Source organism: Dermacentor andersoni, unplaced genomic scaffold (assembly GCF_023375885.2).
Source record: "Dermacentor andersoni unplaced genomic scaffold, qqDerAnde1_hic_scaffold ctg00000039.1, whole genome shotgun sequence".
NCBI classification, from domain to species: domain Eukaryota; kingdom Metazoa; phylum Arthropoda; class Arachnida; order Ixodida; family Ixodidae; genus Dermacentor; species Dermacentor andersoni.
The window spans coordinates 35,740,679-35,766,874 of NW_027314752.1; the positions used below are offsets into that span (position 1 = coordinate 35,740,679).

Below are 26,196 nucleotides of genomic sequence, written 5' to 3' on the forward strand. Positions count from 1 at the left end.
AGCTTACCCTGACTGGTAGAAACCGCAGCGGTGTGCAACGAAAGGTTAAAATGCCGCTAAAGTCAGCAAAGTAGAATTGGCAGTGCAATGTCATATACGTGCTGAGAGGACTCGATAACGTTATAATGCCACGCAAAAACTCCTATTATACACAAATAAATTCATGCTCCCCACCAGCTACGAGTAACTAGTGCACCAACGATCGGCGGCGAGCCATTTTCTATTCCTTTCAGAACGGGGCTGTCTTGGGCTATTCTGAAAATGAGTTTTGTTTGCCATATTCATGCGTCTAACGCGTGCACATCCCTTTGACGCGGTGAGCTTTCGCGGTTTCGTAACGTGGCGTGACAGACGGGCAAGCGGGCGCAGCCCGAAAAAGTTTGACCAATAGTTGACCAAGAGCAATTGGTCAAATGACGCCTTTTTTGCAAATGGCGACAAAGAGGTCGAATTAGAAATTATTATTTTTCTTTCGCTCACTGTAATCATGCATTATCAGTGAGCACTTACAATATCAGATGACGTGTTTTCACGAATTTCGTGACGTCGTGTTACAGACAGAGGCAGTGGGTGGTGGCTGGAACATTTTTTGACCAATCGTGGAGGGGTGATTGTAGACTTAGAATAGAAAAGATTGGAAGAGCTTTAGGTTATAATGCCCCACGTCACATTTACGAGCGAGGTTTTGCGGTTTTGTGAGGTCGCGTCGAGATAGGCGAAGTCGGCGCAGCCCGAAAACGTTTGGCAAATTGCAGAGAGATAATGGCGAAAAGGTGTCGACTCAGATATCATTATTTTTCCTTCGGTCGGTCTAATCCTGCATAATGAGTGTGTACACGTAATATAAGATGGCGAGATATCACGGTTTTCTTGACGTCGCGTGTTGGAGTTTCTTGGCCAATCGTGGAGGGCTGATTGCTGAATTCATAAGAAAGTTCCATAAGAAAGGGGACGCCAAGGACTTGAAAAATTATAGACCGATCAGCTTACTGTCCGTTGCCTACAAAGTATTTACTAAGGTAATTGCAAATAGAATCAGGAACACCCCAGACTTCCGTCAACCAAAGGACCAGGCAGGATTCCGTAAAGGCTACTCAACGATACACCATATTCACACTATCAATCAGGTGATAGAAAAATGTGCGGAATATAACCAACCTTTATATATAGCTTTCATTGATTACGAGAAAGCGTTTGATTCAGTCGAAACCTCAGCAGTCATGGAGGCATTGCGGAATCAGGGGGTAGACGAGCCGTATGTAAAAATACTGAAAAATATCTACAGCCGCTCCACAGCCACTGTAGTCCTCCATAAAGAAAGCAATAAAATCCCAATAAAGAAAGGCGTCAGGCAGGGAGATACGATCTCTCCAATGGTATTCACAGCGTGTTTACAGGAGGTATTCAGAGACCTGGATTGGGAAGAATTGGGAATAAGAGTTAATGGAGAATACCTTAGTAACTTGCGATTCGCTGATGATATTGCCTTGCTTAGTAACTCAGGGGACCAACTGCAATGCATGCTCACTGACCTGGCGAGGCAAAGCCGAAGGGTGGGTCTAAAAATTAATCTGCAGAAAACTAAAGTAATGTTTAACAGTCTCGGAAGAGAACAGCAGTTTACGATAGGTAGTGAGGCACTGGAAGTGGTAAGGGAATACATCTACTTAGGACAGGTAGTGACTGCGGATCCGGATCATGAGACTGAAATAATCAGAAGAATAAGAATGGGCTGGGGTGCGTTTGGCAGGCATTCTCAGATCATGAATAGCAGGTTGCCATTATCCCTCAAGAGAAAAGTTTATAACAGCTGTGTCTTACCAGTACTCACGTACGGGGCAGAAACCTGGAGGCTTACGAAGAGGGTTCTACTTAAATTGAGGACGACGCAACGAGCTATGGAAAGAAGAATGATAGGTGTAACGTTAAGGGATAAGAAAAGAGCAGATTGGGTGAGGGAACAAACGCGAGTTAATGATATCTTAGTTGAAATCAAGAAAAAGAAATGGGCATGGGCAGGACACGTAATGAGGAGGGAAGATAACCGATGGTCATTAAGAGTTACAGAATGGATTCCAAGGGAAGGGAAGCGTAGCAGAGGGCGGCAGAAAGTTAGGTGGGCGGATGAGATTAAGAAGTTCGCAGGGACAACATGGCCACAATTAGCACATGACCGGGGTAGTTGGAGAAGTATGGGAGAGGCCTTTGCCCTGCAGTGGGCGTAACCAGGCTGATGATGATGATGATTGCTGAATTGGAATAGAATAGTTCAGAACAGTTTTATGTTATAGCGTCCCTGGACAAAGATATCTGGCAGCAGCAATTTATTAAATCTGAATAATTGAATTTTTCATTGTTGTGTGCTCTGTCATAAAGAGATGTTTGTTAAATACGTATGTAAATGATATGTCGTGCTGCCTTGAACTGTAGGGGCGCAGAGGCTCTGTCAGGCATGTTGCCTTTACCTCTGCCCCCTACACGGGGAGAATCCGTGAAACAGACAATAAATACTTCTAATCCCACACCCAGCGTTCCCTTTGTAAAATTAACAGAAAATCTCAGTAACTGTCTCAAATAGTTGGGGACAGCACCGCTACTGGGGAAGGGGTTCGGCAAACAATGAACGCTAGAATAAGAACGCTAAAATTTACGCGTAGCCAGCTCAACGACAATAAACATAAGGAGCGGGAAGTGTTAATGTTTTCCCAGCGACGTGCTTTAATGTGAGCCTACCTGCCCTGTTGACCTAGACTCTGGCGGTTAGGCCGGTGTCCTTCAGAAAGTACAGTAAAACGTGTACAACATAGTTACGCCGGGCCCATGGCTCGGAAAAAAACAGATCCAGAAGGATTGCCGTACAAAAATTGAGGCACCAGAAAGAAGACACGATACAGTGGGTGCCGTTTGTTGGGTGAGAATTAGGTGCATATTAGAAGAGCATCAAGTGCTGCCAGAAAGATGCTTTAGAAGTGTTTTCAGTGTTCCTTTTGGTGGTCATACTTATCGCCTCAAGGACTTCCTTCTTTATTTTACGCATGCCTCCCGCCATCGTTACTGCCCATCGAAATGGAGAATGCAGCTATATAAGTTGGTGATCCTTGAAGTTAATATTCTTACGAGTTATATTTGCTTGTCACTAGACTAGTGTTCAATGTCCAGATGTAAGCGTTTCGGTGTTATAACGGAATCTAACAAAGTAAAAAAATACTGTGGTGTTCAACCAGCTCAACTTCGAAAAAAGAAAAAAAACGTGAAGAGAGGCTTCACATTCCGTGTATTGTGGCTCTTCGAATAAGCGCGGGGCTCAAAGCAGAAACAAGACTGGCCGCACATGTGATGGCAATCCCTGCCTAATAACTGGCGTTTGCAATAAAGCTCTGTGTATAGCCACTGTCCCCAACCCACGGAAGGTACGGGTGGCAAAATTTATCCAACGGGAAACTACGACAAACACGAATGCCATTCCAGGCACACGAGTACACCTTCTATTCCCTGCATACTATTAGGGAAAATTTCTTCGGACGTTTCACTAACATACTCACCGTTACGGGCGTCAAAGCAGCTCGTTGAGTAAGACTTCGGCAAAAAAAAATAGGAAAACGTACCAATTCGAAAGCAGCCTCACCCAGAGCTTTTTTTTGTAATCTTACGAGCGTTTACCTTTCATGGTAAGGTATTTTTGCAGTGCACAAAATAAAGGCAGGTATACTTCCTAAAGGTTCACAAAATAGATATCTTTAGCGATATGTAAATCCACGACGCATTCGAATAAGAAATCTCATATTGTGCTATTTTATTCGGGTCGAAATGTAATAATATGACTTGGTCCTCAAACGAAATAGTCACAATTTCAAAATACGAATACATCTCGAATACTTTTTGAACACTGTACGCGACGTCGACTGTGCGTAACAAACATGAAATTGAAGCGAGACTGCGACTGTTTTCATCTCATGCACACTGAATATAAACGTGGTATGATAAAAAGCATATATACGAAAATAAACATAGTAAACACCACTGCTCGCAATAAAATGATGTGTAGAGAGGGAATTCCGCAATATGTATTGTTTGGCATTATCTAGAGATGCACCACTTATGTCCTTGCATTGAAATAGATTAAAATACGTTTCATTGGAACATACCTTATCAAATGGTGGCACCATGTGCCACGACAATATGCACTAGAGAAAGCCTCTTTTTTCCCTCTGCCGACATATGTCCTTGCGACGTATACAAAAATACTACATATTCTACAAGATTACATTGTTAATCTTTAATGATCATGCATAACCGTGTATATTCATGAGAACCCTGAGCCTGCAATCATTGTGCTTAGTTATTCATAATGCTCCCTCTGTGCTCTTTATTGATGCTTCTGTTGTAATGTGCAATGCAATGACGAAAACTTTCTATTGTTGTGAATACCAGGATGTTCAAATGTGTTTCTGGATGAAGATGAAAATATCTACAATATTATTACGGGGACGTTGGGAGTATAAGAGTGCATTACAATATATATACAAGCAGAGTCAATGGGGTTCACATGGCTGACTAGTAACAACACGCAGCAGCCAGCATCTCGCGATCTTCTTCTTCCTCTCTCTTCTTTCGTCCTTCCGTAACAGAACCCCCTGGTGGTGAAGCGCTGTCTCGGCGCATGGTAACCGAAGAACTGTGAGCGATGTATGGCTTCAGCCGCGAAACGTGCACGACGTCAACAGGCGGCGGACTTGAGGATGCATGAAACTGTAACGGCGTGATCTCGTAATTGACATCGTTAACTTGACGTAGGTCTTCATAAGGCCCTGTGTAGCGAGAGAGAAGCTACTGAGAGAGGCCGACCCGGTGACATAGTGACCAAAGCAGCACCCAAGCACCTGAGGCGAACTGAACATTGCGAGGGCACTGGTCGTAACGCTCACTTTGCAGATGGTATAATGCTGATAAGCGAGATCGGGCGACTTGACGTGCAATGTGAGTGCGATCGAAGATTTAACGAGCGTATTCAGTGGCAACGCGGGGCACAGTTGGTAGGAGAGTGTCAAAAGGCAAAGTGGGGTCGTGACCATACAAAACACAAAAGGGTGAATATCCTGCGGTATCATGTCGGGACGAGTTACACGCGAATATCACGTAGGCCAGCGTGGTGTCCCAGTCGTGGTGATCGTTGGAAACATATATGGACAGCATCTCTGTGAGTGTTCGGTTGAGGCGTTCCGTAAGACCATTCGTTTGTGGGCAGTAGGCGGTGTACAGCTTGTGCTCAGTGGCACAAGAGTGGAGGAGGTCGTCCACAATCTGAGACAAGCACGAGTGGCGGCGCTGTGTGAGTTACTGTCGAGGTGCACCGTGCTGGAGAATGACGTCATGAAGGAGCAATTGGTGACGTCAGTCGCGAAACATGCCGGTAACGCCTTTGTTATCGCGTAGCGTGTCGCGTACTTAGTAGCGACAGCGATCCACTTATTCCCTCTGGTCGTCGTCGGAAAAGGGCCAAGCAGGTCAAGGCCAACGCAAAAGAATGGTTCAGAGAGAACTTCAATTTGACGGAGTCGGCCGACAGGAGGGAGGGGAGGTTTCTTCCGGTGGTGACACAATGCGGAAGTTGCGACATAACGACGCACAAAATGGTAGACACCCGGCCAGAAGAACCGGCGTCGCACGCGGTCGTATGTACGCAAAACTCCAAGGTGTCCCACCGTCGGGGCATCGTGACGTTGTTCGAGAGCGACGGATCACAGATGACGAGGAACGACAAGGAGTAACTCAAATCAGTCGGGGTTGGTATTGCGGCGGTAGAAGATGCCGTCAAGCAGCACAAACATGCGGCAAGTGCCGTCGGTGCTGCCAGATAGCACTCCGGCGATGATGGACTGTACGGATGCGTCGCGTTGTTGTTCAGCTCACATGTCGGCTGGTCACAGCCGTCACGCAGGTCACCGGATCATGCGCAACAGGATCGGGACCATACACGGTGTGACGCGAGAGGCAGTCAGCGTCCTTGTGCAGACGTCCAGACTTATAGTTGACAACAAATGAAAATTCCTGAAGCCGCAAAGCACAGCGAGCAAGCCATTCTGTGGGGTCCCGGAGTGAAGACAGCCAGCAGAGGGCGTGGTGGTGTGTAAGGACCGAAAACGTGCGGCCATACAAATATGGCTGAAACTTGGCGACAGCACAAACTAAAGAGAAGCACTCCCACTCGGGGGTGGAGTAAAATCTCTCAACAGATGACAGCAGGCGGCTGGCGTAAGCTATTACGCATTCGGTACCATCCTGCTGTTGGGCGACAACAGCGCCGATGCCATGGCCGCTTGCGTCAGCGTGGACTTCGGTCTGTGCAGATGGATCAAAGTGGACGAGTACGGGAGGAGCGGTCAGAAACCGGATGAGAGCTGCGAACGCGTGAGCTTGCTCAGGGCCCCATGAGAACGGTGTATTCTTCTTTAGAAGATCTGTCAAAGGCCGAGCAACATCGGCGAAGTTTTTGACAAAAGTAAGAACACAGGCCGACAAAGCAGCACACGTGAGAAGCAGAACGTAGCACAGGGAAACTGCGTAGGGCGCGAACTTTTTCAGAATCTGGTTGGACACGGGATGCGTCAACGAGGTGTCCCAACACAGTAATCTGACAGCGCACGAACTGACCCTTCATGGAGTTCAGTTGGAGGCCGGATTTCGATATCCGCAACAATGGCAGCGAGTCAGGAAATGTGGCTGCCTAACGTGGGAGAGAAAGCAATAACGTCGTCAAGGTAACAGAGACAGGTGGTCCATTCGTAGCCTCGCAGAAGAGAGTCCGCCATACGCTTAAATGTCGCAGGAGCATTGCATAGGCCAAATGGCATGAATTTGAACTGATATAATCCATCCAGCTTGATGAAGGCCATGTTCTCGCGAACCACTTCATCAACTGAAATCTGCCAGTAGCCCGATCGAAGATCAATGGACGAGAAGTAGCTCCATGAAAGCAGTCGAATGCGTCTTCGATGCGGGGTAGTGGGCAGACGTCTTTTCCCGTGTTCTTGTTTAAATGGTGATAATCGACGCCAGAATGCCAGGTACCACCCTTTTTTTTCACAAGGACGACAGGCGAAGCACAAGGGCTTGCGATGGTTCGATGACCCATTGCGGAGCATTTTGTCCACTTCTGATTCGTTGACTCGACGTTCAGCATGCGATACACAATAGGGATGCCGTCGAATGGGATTCGCGTCTCTAGGGTTGGTACGGTGGTAAACAACAGATGTTCGTCCTAAAGGCTTGTCGCCGAAATTAAAGATGTCAAGGTGTGATGTCCATGGCCTGTGCAGAGGTGAGTCAGATGCAATCATCTTCGCCAAGTCATCCGTTAGGGAATCAGGGCTGTGAGCCACAATTGGCGCTAGGAAACCGCTCTCGGCATTCAGAATTTCAATGTCAAATTCGGAAGTTTAGAAACGCTGGCCAAGAACATGCCAGCTGGAAGCACTTGAGGGCACAGGCTTAAATCCAGAAGTGGAAGAACGACGTTTTTATTAGTAATCGTCACAAGCGCATGCGAAAGAGCAACGTTACGGTTCTAAAGCACGTCGATGATGGGGCGAAGGACATGTTCTTGATCGGCAATCTGTGGTTATGGGGTCAAAGCGTCGTAAGTGACTAGCTCAGGTGACAGACGCACAGCTTGAAGCGAACACAAGTGCAGTGAAGCGCTGCTCGGAGCATCGGCGACTCGAGGCAGTTCCAACTGAAGAACGCCGGTTGGGCAGTCGATGAGAGTGGTGTAATGGGAAAAAGTCCAATCCAAGGTTAACATGTTGAGGGCAGTTGTCGATCACAGCCAAGAGAACAGAAACAGGGTGTCAGGCTGTACTTATACGCGCAGTACACATTCCGAGTACAACCAGCACGCCGCCGTCGGCCACACGAAGCACTCGGGCAGCTGCTGGGGTGAGAACCTTCTTTAAACGTTTACGTAGAACATCACTCCTCACAGAAACGTGGGCTCCAGTGTCGACGAGTGCTTGGACAGGTAAGCCGTCCATTATAACATCAACTACACTTCTCCTTGTGGGCACAGACAAATTATTTGCTGAGGGAGTAGGCAATGCAGCACCACATCCGAGGGCTCTATTTCTCAGTTTTCCGAAAGGGTGCGGCCAAAAGCCACAGTGGACGAAAGGCGACGTGGCTGCGACTAGCGGGAAGATGGGCGATCTGCTTGCGGTGAGCGAGACTCGTGTCCGCGCGGCGATGGTGAGCGATTGTACCACGTGTTCCTGGCAGAGTTGTCGGCACTGTTAGACTCGGCGGTGGGAAAAACATTGCGGGGATTTCTATTAAAACGGCTCAGGTTGGTCGGCATGCCAGGTGTTGAGGGCCACGAGTTGCGACAGTATCTGGCGGCATGACCAATGCGGCGACAGGTGAAATAGATCGGCTGTCGTCCGCGGCTCTCCACTCAGTCTGGTTGCGATAACGCGGAGAAAAGCGTCTGGGTGGAGAGAAAATAGTGAAAGTGCGTTCATTGACTCTGCGGTTCGTGACAACAAAGACAGAATGTTGGCCAAAGTCTTCAAGATCCCGTCGAATGATGGCTTGCATGAGGGAAACTGAAGAAGGGGTAACATCAGGGCTACGAGAACACGAAAGCTGCGGTCTCCATTACGTCCAGTTCACGTCGAACGATTAGCACTATGTCTTCTGATGGCGACGCATGCTGCTGTGCGCGCTGATATTCACACCTCGGTGCTGCGGCAGTATTGGGAAGTCAGGTGAATGGGTGCAGCACGCGTCGGCTATTGGCCTACTCATATTGTCGGCACTCTTTGATTATACCATCAACTGTAGAGCAGGTTTTGCACATGAGTTGATTAACGGGGTCGCCAGCGATTCCCTTGAGCACGTTCCCTACCTTCTCAGCTTCTGTCATGTCTTGGTCGGCTTTACGACAAAGCGCCAGCACGTCCTGTATATACGAAATATAGGATAATCCAGGGTTTGGACACAAGAAGCCAGTTCCTGCTTTGCGGCAATTTTACGGCCGGCTGCTTTGCCAAATAACTGTGGTAACTTCTATTTGCATTGGTCCCATCTGGTCAACTCCTCTTCATGGTTTTCGAACCACACCTTTACCATGCTTCTTAGGTAGAACAACAGGTTAGCGGACATAATCGTAGGGTCCCATCTGTTGATTCAACTCACACGTTCGACCATAGCCATCCATTTCTCCACGTCGGTGCCATCAGTACCGCAGAAAGTTCCGAGATCCTTGGGTTGCACAACCACAACCAAAGGGGACAGCGACGTAGCGGGCGATGGTGACGTTGGAGGCGGCAACGACGTTGATCCCCTGTTCTCACCGTCATTCATGGTGAGGACAGTGATGCGACGTCCACCGAGAAGCTGTTTCCAGCCGTGGCACCCCACACCACCACCAATATGTCACGGGGATCTTGGGAGTATAACACTGTATATACAATGGATGTTCAAGCAGAGTCAATGGGGTTAAAAATCGCTGACTAGCAACAACAAGCAGCAGCGAGCGTCTCGCGACCATCTTCTTCCTTTCTTCTTTCATCCTTCCGTAACAATATTTGTGCTCTATCCCCCCAAAAAACATTCATTATTCAATTGTACTTGACGCTCCTCACATTATTCCATTCGCATTTAAGTGGCGTATGGCCCTTGTCAAAAACTTCTATTCCCACATACCAGGAATAATTATAATAGCATCGTAAGTAAATAACCATTCTAGAACACAGAAAGCCCAGTTTCACGACAAGAAGGAGCTTAAAAGCTAGAAAAATTATAATGGAATACGGGTGGCGAAGCCGCCTTGAAGTTATAAACTTCGTAAATTTTGGCGGCGTCTGTTCGGGCCTACAATTTTTCTACATTACATTACATTTGTTAAGCGGCGAAACGTCGTCGCCCGATAAAGATAAGTACACGTGTGAATATCGATGATGATTGACGTAGATAGAATGACGAATGCGCTATGACTACTATGGCACGACGAGATTGGAATCGTTATCGAAGTGATGACAATGTTAAAACGACAGCGTGACGACATGACGATGGCGTAATTGTGACAGCATGACCAAAGTTGGAGGACAAAGCTGGAATGACGACGGAGGAATGACCAGGGCGGTGTCACGTCCATGAGGCTGTCTAGTGAGCCAATCAATGAGACATCTTGAACCACTGCGTCTGAATCGAAGCATGACGACAACAGCATCACGAGAGTAACATCATGAGGCTGGAATGCCGATGATTGAATGACCACAACGGCATTACGAAAGAATGCGCGACGACTCTATGATGATGATGGCGCAATGACGACGGCAGGTCAAGAGTAAGAGCATGAATCTGTATTGACGACGATGGAACGACCACGAAGGCATCATGACCAAGAGCGCATAATCAGTGGCCCAAGCAAGTCGGCGATTTGGGCCACTTGATTGGCGTAAGAGGCGGGAAGATAGAATAGATAGGCAGACTCAAATCAGCCGAAGTTGGTTAATAGTGCGATTCACATTAAAAGATAGGCAGCCAGTCATGTTGGTACGAGTCAGTAAATATTGTTAAAATATTTTTAAGGCGAACGATACAGATGGTTCATGTGTCGAAAAATGCGATGTCCGGCGTTATGGCACCAAAATTGTGTACTACCGTAAAGTGAGACTGAAACCCACGACCATTGATTGGATGGAGTCAGACCCACGACCTTTGGTATTAAATAAGGTGAAATTAGTTACGGCGCATGTAATTAAGATAGACGAGAAGAAAGAGGCTTAACCAAGGGGTCCAATTTTTATTAGTGATATCATAAGAAGCCAACAAACACTGAAACCAAGGACGAAATAGGGGAAATTACTTGTGCTTAATAAATGAAATAAATTATTGGAAATGAAAGTGGATGAAAAAATAACTTGCCGCAGGTGGGGAACGATCCCACAACCGGAACGATCCGGTTGTGGGATAGTTTCCGACCGAACCTTGTGTAACCTGATAGCATGTATGCGCGACAATGTAGTACTTTCTAGAAGTCACGCAGGCACCAGCGATTACTCTGGAACCTTAGATCACTCGTGCATCAAAGCCGCCGTGCTTGACCCTCTGGTCACATTTTCGACGATCGCCGACTGTGTTCGCTCCAAACGTTGTTCTTTGAGCGTAGCCTGTTATTGAGGGCACGTGTTCACCCAATAAAACGCCAGCTTTGTCATTCACAGTTCGGCTGCTTTCTTCATCGTCACTACTACGTAGGTTCTGACGTCCGAAGTTGCACTTGGATAAATCAGGTTGCAGTTCGGCGTTGCGAAACATATCACATATAACATAAACATATCACATATCACACCCAAGTGCGGAGCAATGGCAGGTACTGCTGTCCAGCGGCCGCTGCGAAGACCAGCTAGGTCTAGTGCGGCGTGCACGACGGACAGCAGAGGCCACTGGAGCCCTGGACTGAGGGCAGCCAGCCAATGCGATAGAGGACGGACGACGGAGCGGGTGAAGACCAGCGGGGAAGACACAAGGAGGAAGGCTACCCTGACGAGTCCGCCACAGCCGCAGAAAAACAATTGTTAGAGCTCAGTAAAGTTTTCACTCACTCACTCACTCACTCACTCACTCACTCACTCACTCACTCACTCACTCTGGACGCTGTTGTTCTGCATCATGGTGCACCTCGTATACTGTTTAGTGATCGCGGCAAAACATTCACGTCAACCATCATCAAAGAAGTCCTCAGAGATTGTGGCACAGTTCCTAAGACGACATCTGCATGCTATACTCAAATTGTTTAACAGAGCGGTTTCATCGCACACTAATGGATATGATATCAATGTATATCGGGCCAAACCCCGACAACGGGGACAAACTTTTGCCGCTTGTGACGTTTGCTCACAACACCGCTGCCCAACGAATTACGGGGTGCTCACCTTTCTGCATGGTTTACTTCCGTTCGCCAACCTTCACCACCGACGCCGCTTTCTTAAGTTCCCCAACTGACACCTCGGCAAGCACACCCGAACAGTTAGTTCCTCTTGAGACTTCACGAATGCCGGCAACGTGCTTGCGTCAGCAAAGAAGGCAGCCAGCTGGATCGCAAGCAGCGTTACTACATCTCTCGTCGCTACGTCTGCTTTCTTCATGGAGACGACGTGCTCCTTTGGATGCCCGTTCATACACTCGGATTCTGTACGAAATCTGAATCACGCCTCCATGAACCATACATTAATAATGAACAAACATCCCTAGTGAACTCTTCTATTACTCCCGTCGAGGTTTCTTCGGACCATCGTTAACGTGGTTTGAAGATAGTTCAGGTCTCGCGTCTCAAACGATTTGTTCGGTGTTCCCTTCCGGGCTAAGCTGCGGCCTGGCTGGCCAATTGCGTTCACGGGCAAATTAGTGGGAGCACTATTCCTATGCTTCACCGTAACATCTGCGCTTACAGTTATCGCTTTGGGCCTCTGTCGTGGGGCACTCGCTCCAGAGAATAAAGAGTCCGACAGCCTAAACGTTGTCTTACATATATATATTCTTTTTGGACGCATGCACTTGTTCATTTATTTCGGGTGACCGTTTTTCACCGTCTGACAAATGTTACCGCTAAGCGCCAGACACGCGCAGATGTAACGAAAGTTTCTCGAATGTTACCGATCTTTCTACCCGTTTTCTGTTGTCACCAAAGCTTCTGTAATCTCACTGCATGTGCGACGCGAATTGTGTAGAATTTCCTGCAAGACACGTGAGCACCAGCGACTACTCTGGAACCTTCGATTGTTCATGTGTAAAAGCCGACGCGCTTGAACGGCAGATCAGATTTCGACGATCGCGGAATGTATCGGCCACTACCGTTGTGCTTTAAGTGTAGCCTGTTTTTGTGGGCACAGGTTCATCCAATAAAAGTTAGCATCGTCATTCACAGTATTGCTACTGTGTTCTTTCCCGTCACTGTTGCGTGACGATATATATACATGCATCTATGCTTTTATGACGACATATTGCATATTTGTGTACGCCACCTATTGTTGGCATTTCCGTGCTGTGGTGGCAAGGAACCGACCATGAACATTAGTCATATGGTAAATTGAACATTATACCTGGCCAATGCATCTCGATTTTAGTTATGAGTAAATTTTATTGCTACAGACGATCACCTTGGTGGACTCAGTACCACCTTTGACGTAGGTAGCGCGTTTCGGGAGCAATTGCGGATATTTTTCTTCCCTGCAACCAATAATTACCTTGAGCATCATTGGAATTGGTGACCCAATTTTTTGCGAGAAAGCTTAGCATTATGTTTAGGTCCTCTAATTATGGTTACTCAAGATAAAATGCTCACATAGCCACTCTGCCACCTTGACTTGCATTCAACTGAGTCTCCAGTACCTTGGCACGAAACTGTGTACAATTCATGCGGTTCTCGACATTCCGTCCTAATTCCTGAGTGAAGGCGTTATATGTGCGCGACGACACGTCTGGATCCGAGATGGAGTGCATGGTCACGTCTGCGTATATCAGTCATTCACTTCGGATTTTCCAGTTAGGGACACTTCTATCGCGTGTTAAATCTAAGGTTGTGGCTGAAGAGTAAAATTGTTGCAAAGCGTGGACAGGCAGGCACACTGTTACGCGATGTCCAAATAAGCGTAACATAAATATAATGCTTGCATTTTCGCATTGCAGACTTCCTGGTCTTTAAATTTCCGTCGTTATTCGCTTGATGGATAACGAGGGGTTTAGTGTATTGCAGTCTCGTTTGTGCGCTATGAAATACACTACAAATTGTCATTCTTGTAATGAATGTCATCATTATAGCCGCTTTGTTTTCTTTGTTACCAGGTGGAACAAAGAAAGGAACCGCGAATTGACCGGTAGGTAATATTAGGTTCCGATTTAGGGCTCCCTTATTCTTTTTGTGTGCATGTACGTGAGATATAGGTTGCAAATGAACATGGACTTGTATATCCTTTATTTTTGTTATTCTTACTGCATCATCTCCTTTCTTCTAATAATAATTTTCATAATTCCCTCATGATGTTCTCTAGCCATGCCATTCATATTAGATAAAGGCCCTCTAATTTGAGACCCTTAAAAAGGATTAGTAAGATTCAGAGCGCCCAATGTAATTTAAGAGCTTCTCTGCAGATGAGCTGTTTTGTTTTCCAGAACGCGCATGTGTCAGGAAGTCTTAACACAGAAGGTGGTCACGAGTGAGCAGAGCATGCTGATGTCTTGGAATTCGTTGCGACTCATTTGGTTACGTGATTTACAGATTCGCACAAATTTTGCAACATAACAAACAAGCGTACGAGCCGGAGGGAGCGCCAGAACGTCATGATGCGATGTTTCGTTTCAGGCCCAAAAATAAGTTCCTTTAATTCTGTTTATTAACCAATATGAAAAAATTGATACTAGTCTTATGATGTCTACTAAGCAGACGTGACTTCACTAGGGCTCGATATTGCGTGCTCAATCTGTGAGCCCTAATGTGACCAGTTAATGAACTTCTCTCTAGGTACATTCGTTGTGAATATTTTCAATTCCCTGTATCTAATTCGCACATTAGGTCACAAAGGCCGCTACTGACGGTACTGGTCAATTTTTAGGGGTTGCAAACAGCCTATAATAAATAACGGTGTTCAGTCGGGGTTATGTTAGCGCGCAGTTAAAATTGCGTTAATTATTCAGCTCAGAAAAATACCGAAACCTGTTGATACAGCTATAGCACACGAACATGCCTTGATGACATCTATATTCAGGGCTACGACAGGTACTCCTGCAGTATAGTTCGCAACAATCTTGCTGTTACTGGGGGGTAAGTGCTGCTAAAGCTAAATTGCAAATGAAAACTTGTACGTTTCGTCGTGCTGTCATATTTTACTGAAAGTACAATATTGTCACGTGGTAGTGACGTTAAAGAACACAGTAGCAGTACTGTGAAGGACAAAACTAGCTTTTATTGGGCGAACCTGTGCCCACAAAACAGGCTACACTTAAAGCACAACGATAGCGGCAAACACAGTCGGCGATCGTCGAAAATCTGATCAGCGGGTCAAGCGCGTCGGCTTTTATAGAGCAGTCGTCGAATGTTCCAGACCAATCGTTAGGACCCGCGTGCCTTCCACAAAGTTCTACACCATTCGTGTCACGCGATGAAATCAGATAACACAAGGTTCGGCGACAACAGACAGCCGAGTAGAAGTATCGATAACTTTCCAGAAACTTCGGATACATGCAGGCGCGTCCCGCGCTGTGCGATTACATTTGTTAGGGGGCGAAACGTGGTCGCCCGATAAAGATAAGTACACGTGTCAATATTTTTTTTTGTATAGCAGGAACCTATTAGCATTTCTCAGCCGAATTTAGTTTTTAGGCGATGGGTCATTCGTACACGTGGAATAGCTCTTTGCACATTAGGTATATATTACTGTCAGCTGTAGACACAGTATTCCCAGAGTGTTCGCAGAGTGTTCCTATATATTCAAATTATAATTTCCGAACACTAAGAATAAAACAGTTTCTAAGATAGAGCAGTCAGCCACCACTTATTCTTCACATCCTAATTTTACAATGAGCAACATGTTTTATCTCCACTTCCTCCGCAATGTCAGATGGTTTCCTTCATCGATAAGTCAAGGGCATAAACTTCATAGAGAAAGGAGCTTAAAAATAACAAGATCTAACGCTCTTTACTTCGTGTTAGATTTGTTTTAATTTAGCCAAACATAACCACCAACACATATATTTTATGAAACATTCGCACACCACCTGAAAAGTGAAGTATAGCAATATGGCAGTTTCACCCGAAAACGAAGCGTTTCAAGTGGTAGGAAAATTTAACACTTTGATGAATGCGCCTCCCGTTGCAGGCATGATGAGGAGTGCGCCAGTGGCGTTGCGGGCGTCGATAGTGCACAGGGATCCGAATAAAGGAAAACCGCTTGCATTTGTCAGCCTCTAGAAAAAGGGTACAACAAACTGAGCTTGACGTTTACTGTGCGCGTTCCACTTAGACCATTGTGTTCGTCACGGCGGCGTATACACAAACCTAATCAGAAGGAAAACTAATGTAGGCGTGCACAGCGCTCATGCCAGTAGTGAAAGCCAAGATGCAGAGCTCATTCAGCGGAGCGCGCTGTTGCGTCCAGTGGTACTTTTTTTTTTATTTTCGACGTCATCTGCACTGAACGCAGGCGCAAGCTAGGGCTGTATCTAGTTCTTGGAAAATCATTCTATCCCACTAACTGGCCTCTAAAAAGAGGGACAACATTTGCAACACAATTAAATCGAATCCTTACATACCTACCGAGCTACATTAAGGATTCGCAATAGTTGCACTTGTTCTCAAGGCGCTATTTCTATAGCACACGTATTACTTTTGATTTCCAGAAACCGTACCTACATGCATGTGAGACCGGGAGGCAAGCAGGGACCCCTCTTAGTCATCAACGCTTATGTGGGTAAGTATTCCTACGTTATAGGATTAAACTCTTTCATAAAATTTCTCTCTTCTGTGGAAAAATTTGTATTTAAATATTTGTTAGCTGCAAATTCGCCGTTGTGTACGTGCTTCATAAAGGGAAGTGCAAGTGGCACATTGCATACGATTTGCGCATACTTGTGTATTAGGAAATGCAATACTGTCAGAAACGCCTTACCAATTTGTTATTTATGTAAGTTGAAGAGTACACAGATTAACGTGATTCACCATTATTTTCCTAGCAAGTGCAGGGCACCCACAAGTGTTTGTAACATGGAGCAAAACACGTCCACATTCTAGGCCACCTATTAAACGATGATATTGAACATGGCGCTTCCGCATCGAAAAGCCATCGCAATTGAGCTAAGTTGTCGCAAATTCTTTGAGTATGCTGACTGCCAAACAAGACAGCATGCCTGTACACGCCGCATAACTCTCATGCATCGCAGCTTAATTTCTAACATCGCTTTTCAAGCTATCACTAGATTTCATTGCTCTGAAAAATGTAAGTTACATTGCATAATTTGACAGCGCAGAGAAAAAAAATGCGTTCGTTTCATATCCTGCAAAACAAGAAATGCTCCTGATATAGGCCATATGAAGCCATACGAGTATTTACGTTTGTTTATCATGTACCTCATTACTTATGCTATCTCTAAGCGCTCTGCTTGCTTTGAAAGTTTGGCCGAGTCACCTTGCGCTCAACTCTTCTATCCATGAAGTGCTGAACGTACAATGGCCAGCGTGCTTCAATTTTTGAATTTGTGTAATATGGTTGTTATCGTTACATGTCTTGAAGTCCGCTTTTGCCATACGAGTTCGTAACAGTGGGTATTTACATTAGTGGCTGTATAACGTAAAACTATTCCAATATGTTTTTGTTCCAATCTCCTGACGTCAAACTTGCGTAACCGCCGACGCAAGCATCGGGCGGTTACCCGCCAGGGTTGTCTGAACAAACCAATCAAATCCTCCCCTCGTTCATAGGAGGTCACTTTTGTTTGCTTGAAAAACGAACAATATTGCCTGCACTGAGCGGCTTGTCTTATCTAATTCGACCATGCTCAAGTGGAGAGGGATTTGATGGGGCCGAGCCACTGCACTGAATATCGATAACCGGATGAAGAGGGTGGTGCCGGCGTCTGCGATTGGTCCGCTTTTTCTTACTTAGCTTGCGGTCGCTCGTCGACAGTCGCGGCGGCATGCAACGGAAGCTTAGGAATGACGCTAAAACGGATCCTCAGCAAAGAAGAGTTGGCAAAGCGAGTTTGTAAACAAGGGGAAAGTGCTCTAAAACATTACACTGACACGCAAATGCTTTATTGTACGCAAATAAACCTAAGCTCTCCGCCAGGTGTGAGTGGCTAGTGCTTGAGCGATCAGCGGCAGCCATCTTTCATTCCTTTCAGAACGGGGCAGCCTTTGGCTATTCAGAAGAAAGTTCAGTTTTGTTCGGCATATTAATACATCTTTAACGCATACATGTCACTTTGACGCTGTAAGTTTTCGCGTTATGAGACGTCGCGTGACAGGCAGGCGTTGTGGATGCAGCCTGAAAACTTTTGACCAATAGTCGAGGGCTAATCGCGAAAACACGTCGAATCAGAAATGACTATTCTTATTTTCTTTGGTCCATTCATGCATAATCAGTGTCCACAAGTCATATCAGAGGGGGAGCTATTGCGGTTTTCGTGACGTCGCGTGACAGACAGGCGAAGTGGGTCTGGTCCAAAAAAGTTTTTGACCAATCGCGGAGGGCTGATTGCAGAATTGGAATAGAAAAGTTGGGAATAGCTTTACGTTATAGCGCCCCGGTCTCGTCTCCTCCTTGAGACGAATGAAATTAGGCCCATTTCTTCGGCACGGCAGCTTAGAAGGCAAAATCAGAGTGTGTTGCAGTAAGCTTGATGAAGCAATAGCTACACCATGCACGAACACTTATTTGAAAACCAGTAAAAGGTGTATTTCTGTCAAGAAAATATACAGGGGATAGTTTTCAAAAAAGTAGCTTCGTGCTCATGGCTCAGGAAATTGCAAAGATAGGTCGTGCATGATAATGCGAAGGTGGAAGCTGGCTCCGTTGAAGACACTTGTAACAGCGTTGTCGCTGTAAGGAAGTAGCAATAGCCGGGCCCTACTGAAAGTGCTGTTGCTCGGGAGGTTTGGGGAGTCCTAAGGATGAAATGCTGTGGTTTAAATTGTTCGCACTATAGAGTTTCGTGGTAGTCTGCGGGTTCCCAAGCATTGTCACTGCGTCAATCTGTGCCATAAAAACATCTCCCGGAGTAGTGCTTCATAAGCGATGCTTCCTCGTGCGTGACATCAGGCACGCCACACGACCTGTGAATTCAGCTTTCATTGTTGATCGCAATGTCCTGCACCTGAAAGAATGATTTTCTTGTACATGGATCGCAGTGAATTTAAAAAAAATGGTTATTCAACTATAAAGTTTCGTAGTCCGATTTCATTGTTGTTTTATGCCAGCTGAAAAACAAGAAAGTTAGATGCATAGCTGGCTACATTTCTAAATTAATTCCTTCTGCATGAAATAAATATTGCAACAATCTTTTTATATGTTGCAGGGGATAAGAAAATGGACCCAAAGGTATCGGGACGCTACACTATTCTTTATGCCTCCCAAATTTGTTTCGTCGCAACTACGGCAGAACAAGGTAAGAATTTAACAAATGCGACCCCAAAAAGACTACTAGTTCTTTTTGTAATATGGTGCTTATGTGTGATATATAAATATTTTATTAGTAGACATATGTGGATTAATTAACTGACTAATAAAGGAGCAGTAAATATCTCGAGCATTGCAAAGGAATGCTTATAAACTCTGACCTTAGATAAGAAAGGGTTGGCCATTTTATAAAAAAACTTGATATTTCGGCATTGCAAAATTTGCTGCTTACGTGATGCTTCATGTCAAGACACTTAAAACCTTAAAGCAGTTGTTAGTTGCAAGTGATGTTATGTGCTTCGTCCATTCAAATGCATACCCTTTCTCCTTTTCCTCTGCTGAAAATAAGGATGTCTTCCAGCAATTTCGTTGCTTCACTTGGTGTACACTGCCTTCGTGTTATCTTCATGCTTTAAAAAAATGTAACACGAATCAGCCCGCCGTGGGGCCGTAGTCAACATTGCCAATATTATTTCTAGAGCACTCCCCGCTGCTTAGTGCACTTTTCCAGGATATATTTAGCCCCGTGCCATGGTACTATAGGAAAAGGTGAAATGAGAAATGTTATCAAAACTTATGCCTTTGTCAGGATAGTAGGAAATAGCTGTAGCAATTAGCAGGCGTAGCGGAGAGCGTCGTTAGCTTCTTTTTTGGTGAAGTGTTTTCATGAATTATTCGTGAACATCATAATAATTCTTGTTTCACCATGCAATATTTTTTTTCATTTCCTGTGTCTTTAGAGTAGTTTTCTATAAATTATTTTTACTGTACCAGTGACATTCTCACGTGCTTCAGTTAGGTGCTCTAAGGAGGCGTAATTGGGCCGCTTGTCGAATACTACGTTTGTTTGTTTAAAAGTCAACATGTCAAGATGATTCCTTTGCAATTTCTTACATGCAAACCGATGAGGAGTTTTTTCTAGAGGGTCACTGCTGTAGAAATGAACAAATCGTTGGCAGCTGGTTGCTGCTTAGACTGTGAACTTGATGAAGTTGTTTTATGTGCAGTCGCTGCTAATCTCTGTCGCTGCCGCATGATGCCGCTGTGTTTACACATATATCATGCACAACCACATTGTTTATTATAAAAATTTATGCAATGGATCTTGTCTGTGAGGCATTAAAATAACCATATGACTGTTCAGCAAGCTTCCAATTGCAGGTTTCGCTTTAATTGGGTTATTCTATAGATGGGGGTTGAATTATCAAACAAACATTAGCAAGGTATAGATAACCTTTCCGAGAAAGGCGTTCCAGTTGCCTTCTTATCAAAACGTTGTTTTGTGTATCCAAGCACAAAAGCAACTGGAACGCCAATGCATTTCTCCGCAATGTTCGGGAATAAATACATCGACACTGGTGTCATCCTGATAATTCGTTACAAGCCTTGCGAACTCCACCTCTAGAATTTGTAGATTGCAATACGGGCCATAAGAAAATTAGTTAACACTGAATTAGTGAACGTTTGTTAATTATTCGCTGATGTGTTCCTTTTTTTGTGCAGGTAATGTTCGCCTCCTCCGAGTAGACCACCACATAAACTAGAATTATTGTTATCTGCCACAGGCAACCTTTAAAAATTGTTGAATGTCTTGGCGGAAATACCCGGTGTAGATATATATATATCTATATATATATATATATATATATATATATATATATATATATATATATATATATATATATATATATATAGCTGTAATATTCGTTCTGAACTGCATGCTATGCGGCCAAGAAGAAGCACTTAAGGAGCCTGCACTATGCTCCTTGCTGAAATAATAACTGAATGGATGTGCTCACTTCAGCAAGCGTTTTCTGCAATAGCTTGATCCAGAAACGCATACAAGGTGGCCTCGCTGATACTGAGCTCCTGTGTTTCGCAGTCAATTCGCAGTCAAATTCAAGTATCCGCGTGAAAATATCAAACTCAAATTGTAGAAATTTATCTAGACCTCACCACATTAGCGCGTTAAACACTAGGCACAGCTTTCAAATAAATTGTGCAGTCAGTACACAAAAATAAAGAAATGAATTTATCGTCCGTACCATAACTATAACGGACATTACTGCAGTCACCACGTATGCTAACTTGATTTATTAAAATACATCAGAGGACGCTATATCCCAGAAGCAATAAGCGGGGTGCAGAACCCTCAATTAACTGTCCCATAAACTTGCGCCTACTGTTTTAGCCATGGTTGTCCTTGTTGTAGAATGTACACATGGTTCAATTGGATCCTAAGGCAGGATGTTCGTGCTGCATTGAATAAAAATAATTTATATGCTTGTTATCAAAAAGGCGCTTTGGGAAAGTAACTAGTTTTGTTTTATATAACAACGGATTCCAATATTTCCTTAGGTATTGCAATTTTTCGAGCTCTTCAAATGTAGTATAATATTAAACAGACTGTAACGCGATGTACTTCCGTTTTATTGCAGCTAATGCGTCGAAATCCCAGAGCGAAGGTGTCCCCATTCCTACATGTGATTTCAATATATATATAAGTTCCAGAAAACTAACGTGCATAACCGCTTCAGCATAGTGACATAAATATATATTTATGGAATATTTAACTACTACATTCACGGTCGCCGTTAAAACTGTCCTATATATTCATCATAGCCTGTTCAAATGTTTTATCGCAAGGGCAATTATATGAACACTTCAGGCGCATTGCAGCTGCCGCCGTCGCCGTGATGTTCCATTTAAAGACAAAGGGCTTTGAAACTGCGCACCGTGTGCTGTTTGTCGAGTGAAAGCGTGCGAGAGTGAGCAGGCTAACGCGTCCTATTACGTCCTATACTCGCGTCCCTCTTTCTCTGTCATCTTTCATTTCCCACTCCCTCTCCCCTGACGACGCTTCGCCGTGCTCCCTCACGGGTTGCAGGATCCAGCGTCCTTCCTTTCTTTAGATCACTATCATACTCGCGGGTGCGAGCGAGTAGGGCGTGCCGAAAGCCTCTCCCGTCGCGCGTAAGACATCCAGGTGAGACGAAGGATATGGGGTGATTTTTGCGCCTGCGGCTGCTGCTTACGGCGCCGCCGCGCAGGCACCGTCTCTTGAAGGCGATCTGCGACGTTTGCTGAGAGCGCGTGGTGTTGGTATCTTCGTATGTACAATGCTTACGGTGTTTCCTTCACGCTGAAGCCGGAGATGCACGAAGGTCAATTCGATCGCTGCTGTTTCCGTGATTCCTAAATCGAGGACTCTCACAGCGAGTGGCGGCGCTCATCGAGCGAGATGTGTTCACGTTTACCTGTGCGTAGGTGAGGCCGTGCTTCTTACTTTAGTTAAAACACGTTGGCGGACTAGTTGGTTTCAGTTCGTAATAGAATGTGTAAGCGTGACTACGTAGAAAGACTGTTTCTTTCTACGTCCTCGTTCAGTCGCACTTACACATTACTTGTTAATTTAGTTATTAGGCGAATGTTTATATTCTCATATGGCCTATAAAGCTATTATTCCTACTTCGGATAGCTATCTACTAATTTGCTATCGCAATTTGTCGTTCGCTTTTCGGGCGAAACAGCGACTTTTTTTGCATTATATGATGGCGAGCAGATAGTGAAAGTAAGGGAATGTTTGAAATGATTTCATGGTCAATAATCTCATAAACGAAAGAAGTGTGTTTCTCTTGGATCAGTACTACTCCCGTGGCACCATCCTGATCAGGTCGCTGCAATATTGAAACCTGTGCTTTGTTTTTACTGGTGACTGATTTTTTATTGGCTAACAAATGTTAAGCGTTATCACTCGGCACAAGACGCACCTGCGTGTGCCAGAACATTCTTACTTATTGTAGCTGACCTATGTTGTGCCTGTTATGTCACAGAAACTTGTAATCACATTGTATGGGCGACGCGGATGGTGCTGTACTTTCCGAAGCCTACGCGAGCGCCAGCGATTACGCTAGAACAAACGACGAGTCGTGCACAGAAGCCGACACGTTTAATACGCTGATCAGATTTTCTACGATCACCGACTTCGCTTGCCTCTATCCTTGTGCTTAAGCGTTACATTTCTTGCCGGGCACAAGTTCGCCCAGTAAAGTGTTAAATTTGTAAGTCAGCTTTGACACTGCGTCGTCCTTCATCGTAACTACAATGTGACATTTAGGCGAGATGCTTCTGTGTTCCTGTGTCGGCCGCTTCAGGGATTCTGTTATTCAAGCCTGAACCGCGAAGACAACACCAACATCGCGTCAAATCATCAAGCTATCTTGCAACTACCCAACTTACCCTCGGAATTCACGCTTCCAGACGAGATGACCACGAAGACAAAGAGGAAGCCGGGCGCCTTAATGACAGACCCTTCTTTGCCAGCAGCCATGGTGTGTTTACAACACTGCGAGCCCCCTTTCTTCTATGAAGCTTCGTTGGCAGACCCAAAACCTTTCTGGAGACATTCAAAGCAGCGTCAGCGTACAACAACAGAGCGTATGAAGACAAACTTCACCAAGTATATTTCTAATTGTCAGACGCCGCAAAAAGATTGTATGGATTTCGGCAGCCCAATCTAATGATCCGGAACCGCTTCTCCACCAGCTTCCTTACGTTGTTCACCAGCGTTGTCCGACGCGGATAAACTCAAGTTCTGCTAGAAATTCTAGTGCAACTTCCCAACTCGAACGTTACAATCATTGCGGAGGAATTGATCCGGCTCTTTCGTCACGCCTGCCGAGACATGACCAGGAAAATTAAGGTCGGGTTTTTGATACGAGGCGTGGAGCAAAACATTTTCGCTGCATTGATACGAAACCCGCCAGAGGTCACTGAATAGCTTCGTGCAGAGGCGAAAGACATCGAGAAATGCGGAACGGATGATAGAATTGCTGTACGCTCAAGAGAAATTAAGCAGGCGTCCAAGTTCAATGTACCGACGACCTGCGGGAGACCATCAGAAATGATGTGACAGATGTGCAGAAGTTGCTCCCTTCTTCATATGCGCAAGCGGCCTCAATCGCTGACATCTTACGCGAAGGAATCACGCAGTTTCTGGGAGTTCCTGAACCACTGCAGCCCAAGCCTGAAGTGCTTCGATACGCAGCCGCAGCCTGTCGTCATGTTCATCCGCCGAGCCCACGTCGAGTTCATGTAGTGCCGCAAGTCTGTGCAACTCCCCCCGCAATTTCCCACAGGAGATGGACGTTTTGCGCGACCCCTACTACCGCCCCGCTAGGCTAGTATGGCGGAGAAGCCGGCCACCTCTACGGCCCTTACCCATTCCTTAGGTGAGACTGCGAGGGTTTAGCGGCAACGCAGTACAGTAGCTAGCGGGGCGAGTCGGTGCATCTTCATAACTGTTACACACAGCGCGTACTAAAAAGCACGGACGAAGAAAAGACAAACCCGAGCACTCTTGTTTGTCTATTCTTCATTCGTGTGTTTTAGTGCTTGCTGAGTAACAGTTAAATAGCGAGAACGCGCAGTACCCGCGACAAGAACTACCCCGAGACATCGGCATCTGCTTGGCTACAACTGCCTGAAGTCCTATTCGTCATCGCCAGAAAGCTAACGTTCTCCGCACCATTGGAAGTGCACTGGCCTAATACTTGACCGTTCACTCGGTCCATATTTGGACAAAAAGCAGCAACCGATGTAAGTACGATTGCTATTCGCCGAAATGCCGAAATGCCGAAGACCCTCCCACGAGATAGAGCATGAACTGTATATATTAGAGGACGCGAGCGTAGGTAACTCTTCCGCTCAGAAGTAGGTGGTCTCCTCAGTCCAGTAGTCGAGCGCCCTTAGCGGCCTTTCTCGTTCGATCCACCAGGTTGAGCTGATCCGTCGAGCCATAGCAGCGCTGCCTTCCACTGCATTGTAGATCGGTGTTTTATGTGTGAGCTGTGGTGTGCTTGCTCAAGCCCTTACCATGTGCATTACTCATTGATGGCAGTGTGGGCGTTTATAAGAATACCGCGTAGCGTTTATGGCGTGGTAAACACTGCAGTGTGGACAAGCATGTGTTTGCAGTTTCCTTCATATTACGCCTTCTTCTCGGATGAGAGCATTAGGAGGCGGTAGTGTTGTAACATGGGCGTGTAGGTTAATGGTATCGGTCGGAGGTGCAACTGGTCGCGCGTCGCTCACGTGACTCCCGCTGCCCACTCGCTCGAGCGTAGGCGTTCGCCTGCTGATCACCTTGCAAGGACGCGTGCCCCACTGTCCCCACGATTTGTGTGTATGGTGGGAGCTGGTGGGAGCCACTCAGAATGCGAATCGCGGCCCTGGAAAATTTGGCCCTGTACAAATGTCTGCATGGTGCCTGAGAGTCTGTGAGAACTCTGACGCAATCCCAGTGCGGTCTCGTCCTGACGGCTAACGCTATCGCTAGTTCTGCCTCCGCAGCGCTCGGTCCGGACACCGACGACGCATTCATTTCGGTCCGTCGATTGTAGGCTACACTGATGGCGAATACGGTGCTTCTGGTGGCGGTCGCTGCGTCTACACGCGCGACATCGTGGTGGTTCTCGGTCTTCCCTACGAGCGCCTGCGCTTGGGCTTCTCGCCGTCCGATGTGTAAGCTCTGTTGCATGTTCCTAATTTTCTGCATTCGTGTTGCGATATATGCCTGTGCGCTGGTGTTCCGTACGGCATATCCAAGACGTTTCAAGGCGCGGCGTCCTGCTAACGTGCATTGTAGCATTTCCTATTGGGTTACCGGTCGAGCTTCTACGATTTCCTGCGCCGAGTTGGCACCCCTGTTTCCTTAAATCGAAAAGTGGCCGTTCCATGTGGTAGTCCAAGCGCCTGCTTACAGGCCCTGCGTATCAGACGGTCGGCAGTCTCCACTTCCAAATTGGCGAATGTTAGATATGGCGCTCAGTAAATAATGCGGATCACAATCAGCGCTTGTACTATTCGGATCAGGTCCTGTTCCCAGAGTCCCGTGTTCTTGGTGGTAAGTCGTTGCATCATGCGAAAGATCCGCGTGGTCGTGTTTTGTATCTTCTCCTGGGGCAAGCTGGAATGAGTTGGCACCGGAGAGGGGTGATTGGAGGTCACAAGCGAAGGCCTTCGTCCTGCA

General features: G+C 46.0%; 1 protein-coding gene across 1 annotated transcript in view; it reads left to right on the top strand.

Moving 5' to 3' along the window:
• LOC126519841 (uncharacterized) overlaps window positions 1–25,692 on the top strand; it is a 49,235-nt gene extending 23,543 nt beyond the window's left edge. Inside the window, exon 2 of the mRNA XM_072285705.1 lies at window positions 25,568–25,692. Coding sequence (XP_072141806.1) covers window positions 25,568–25,692 — 125 coding nt within the window. The remainder of the gene's footprint in view (window positions 1–25,567) is intronic.
• The last annotated feature ends 504 nt before the right edge of the window (window positions 25,693–26,196 follow it).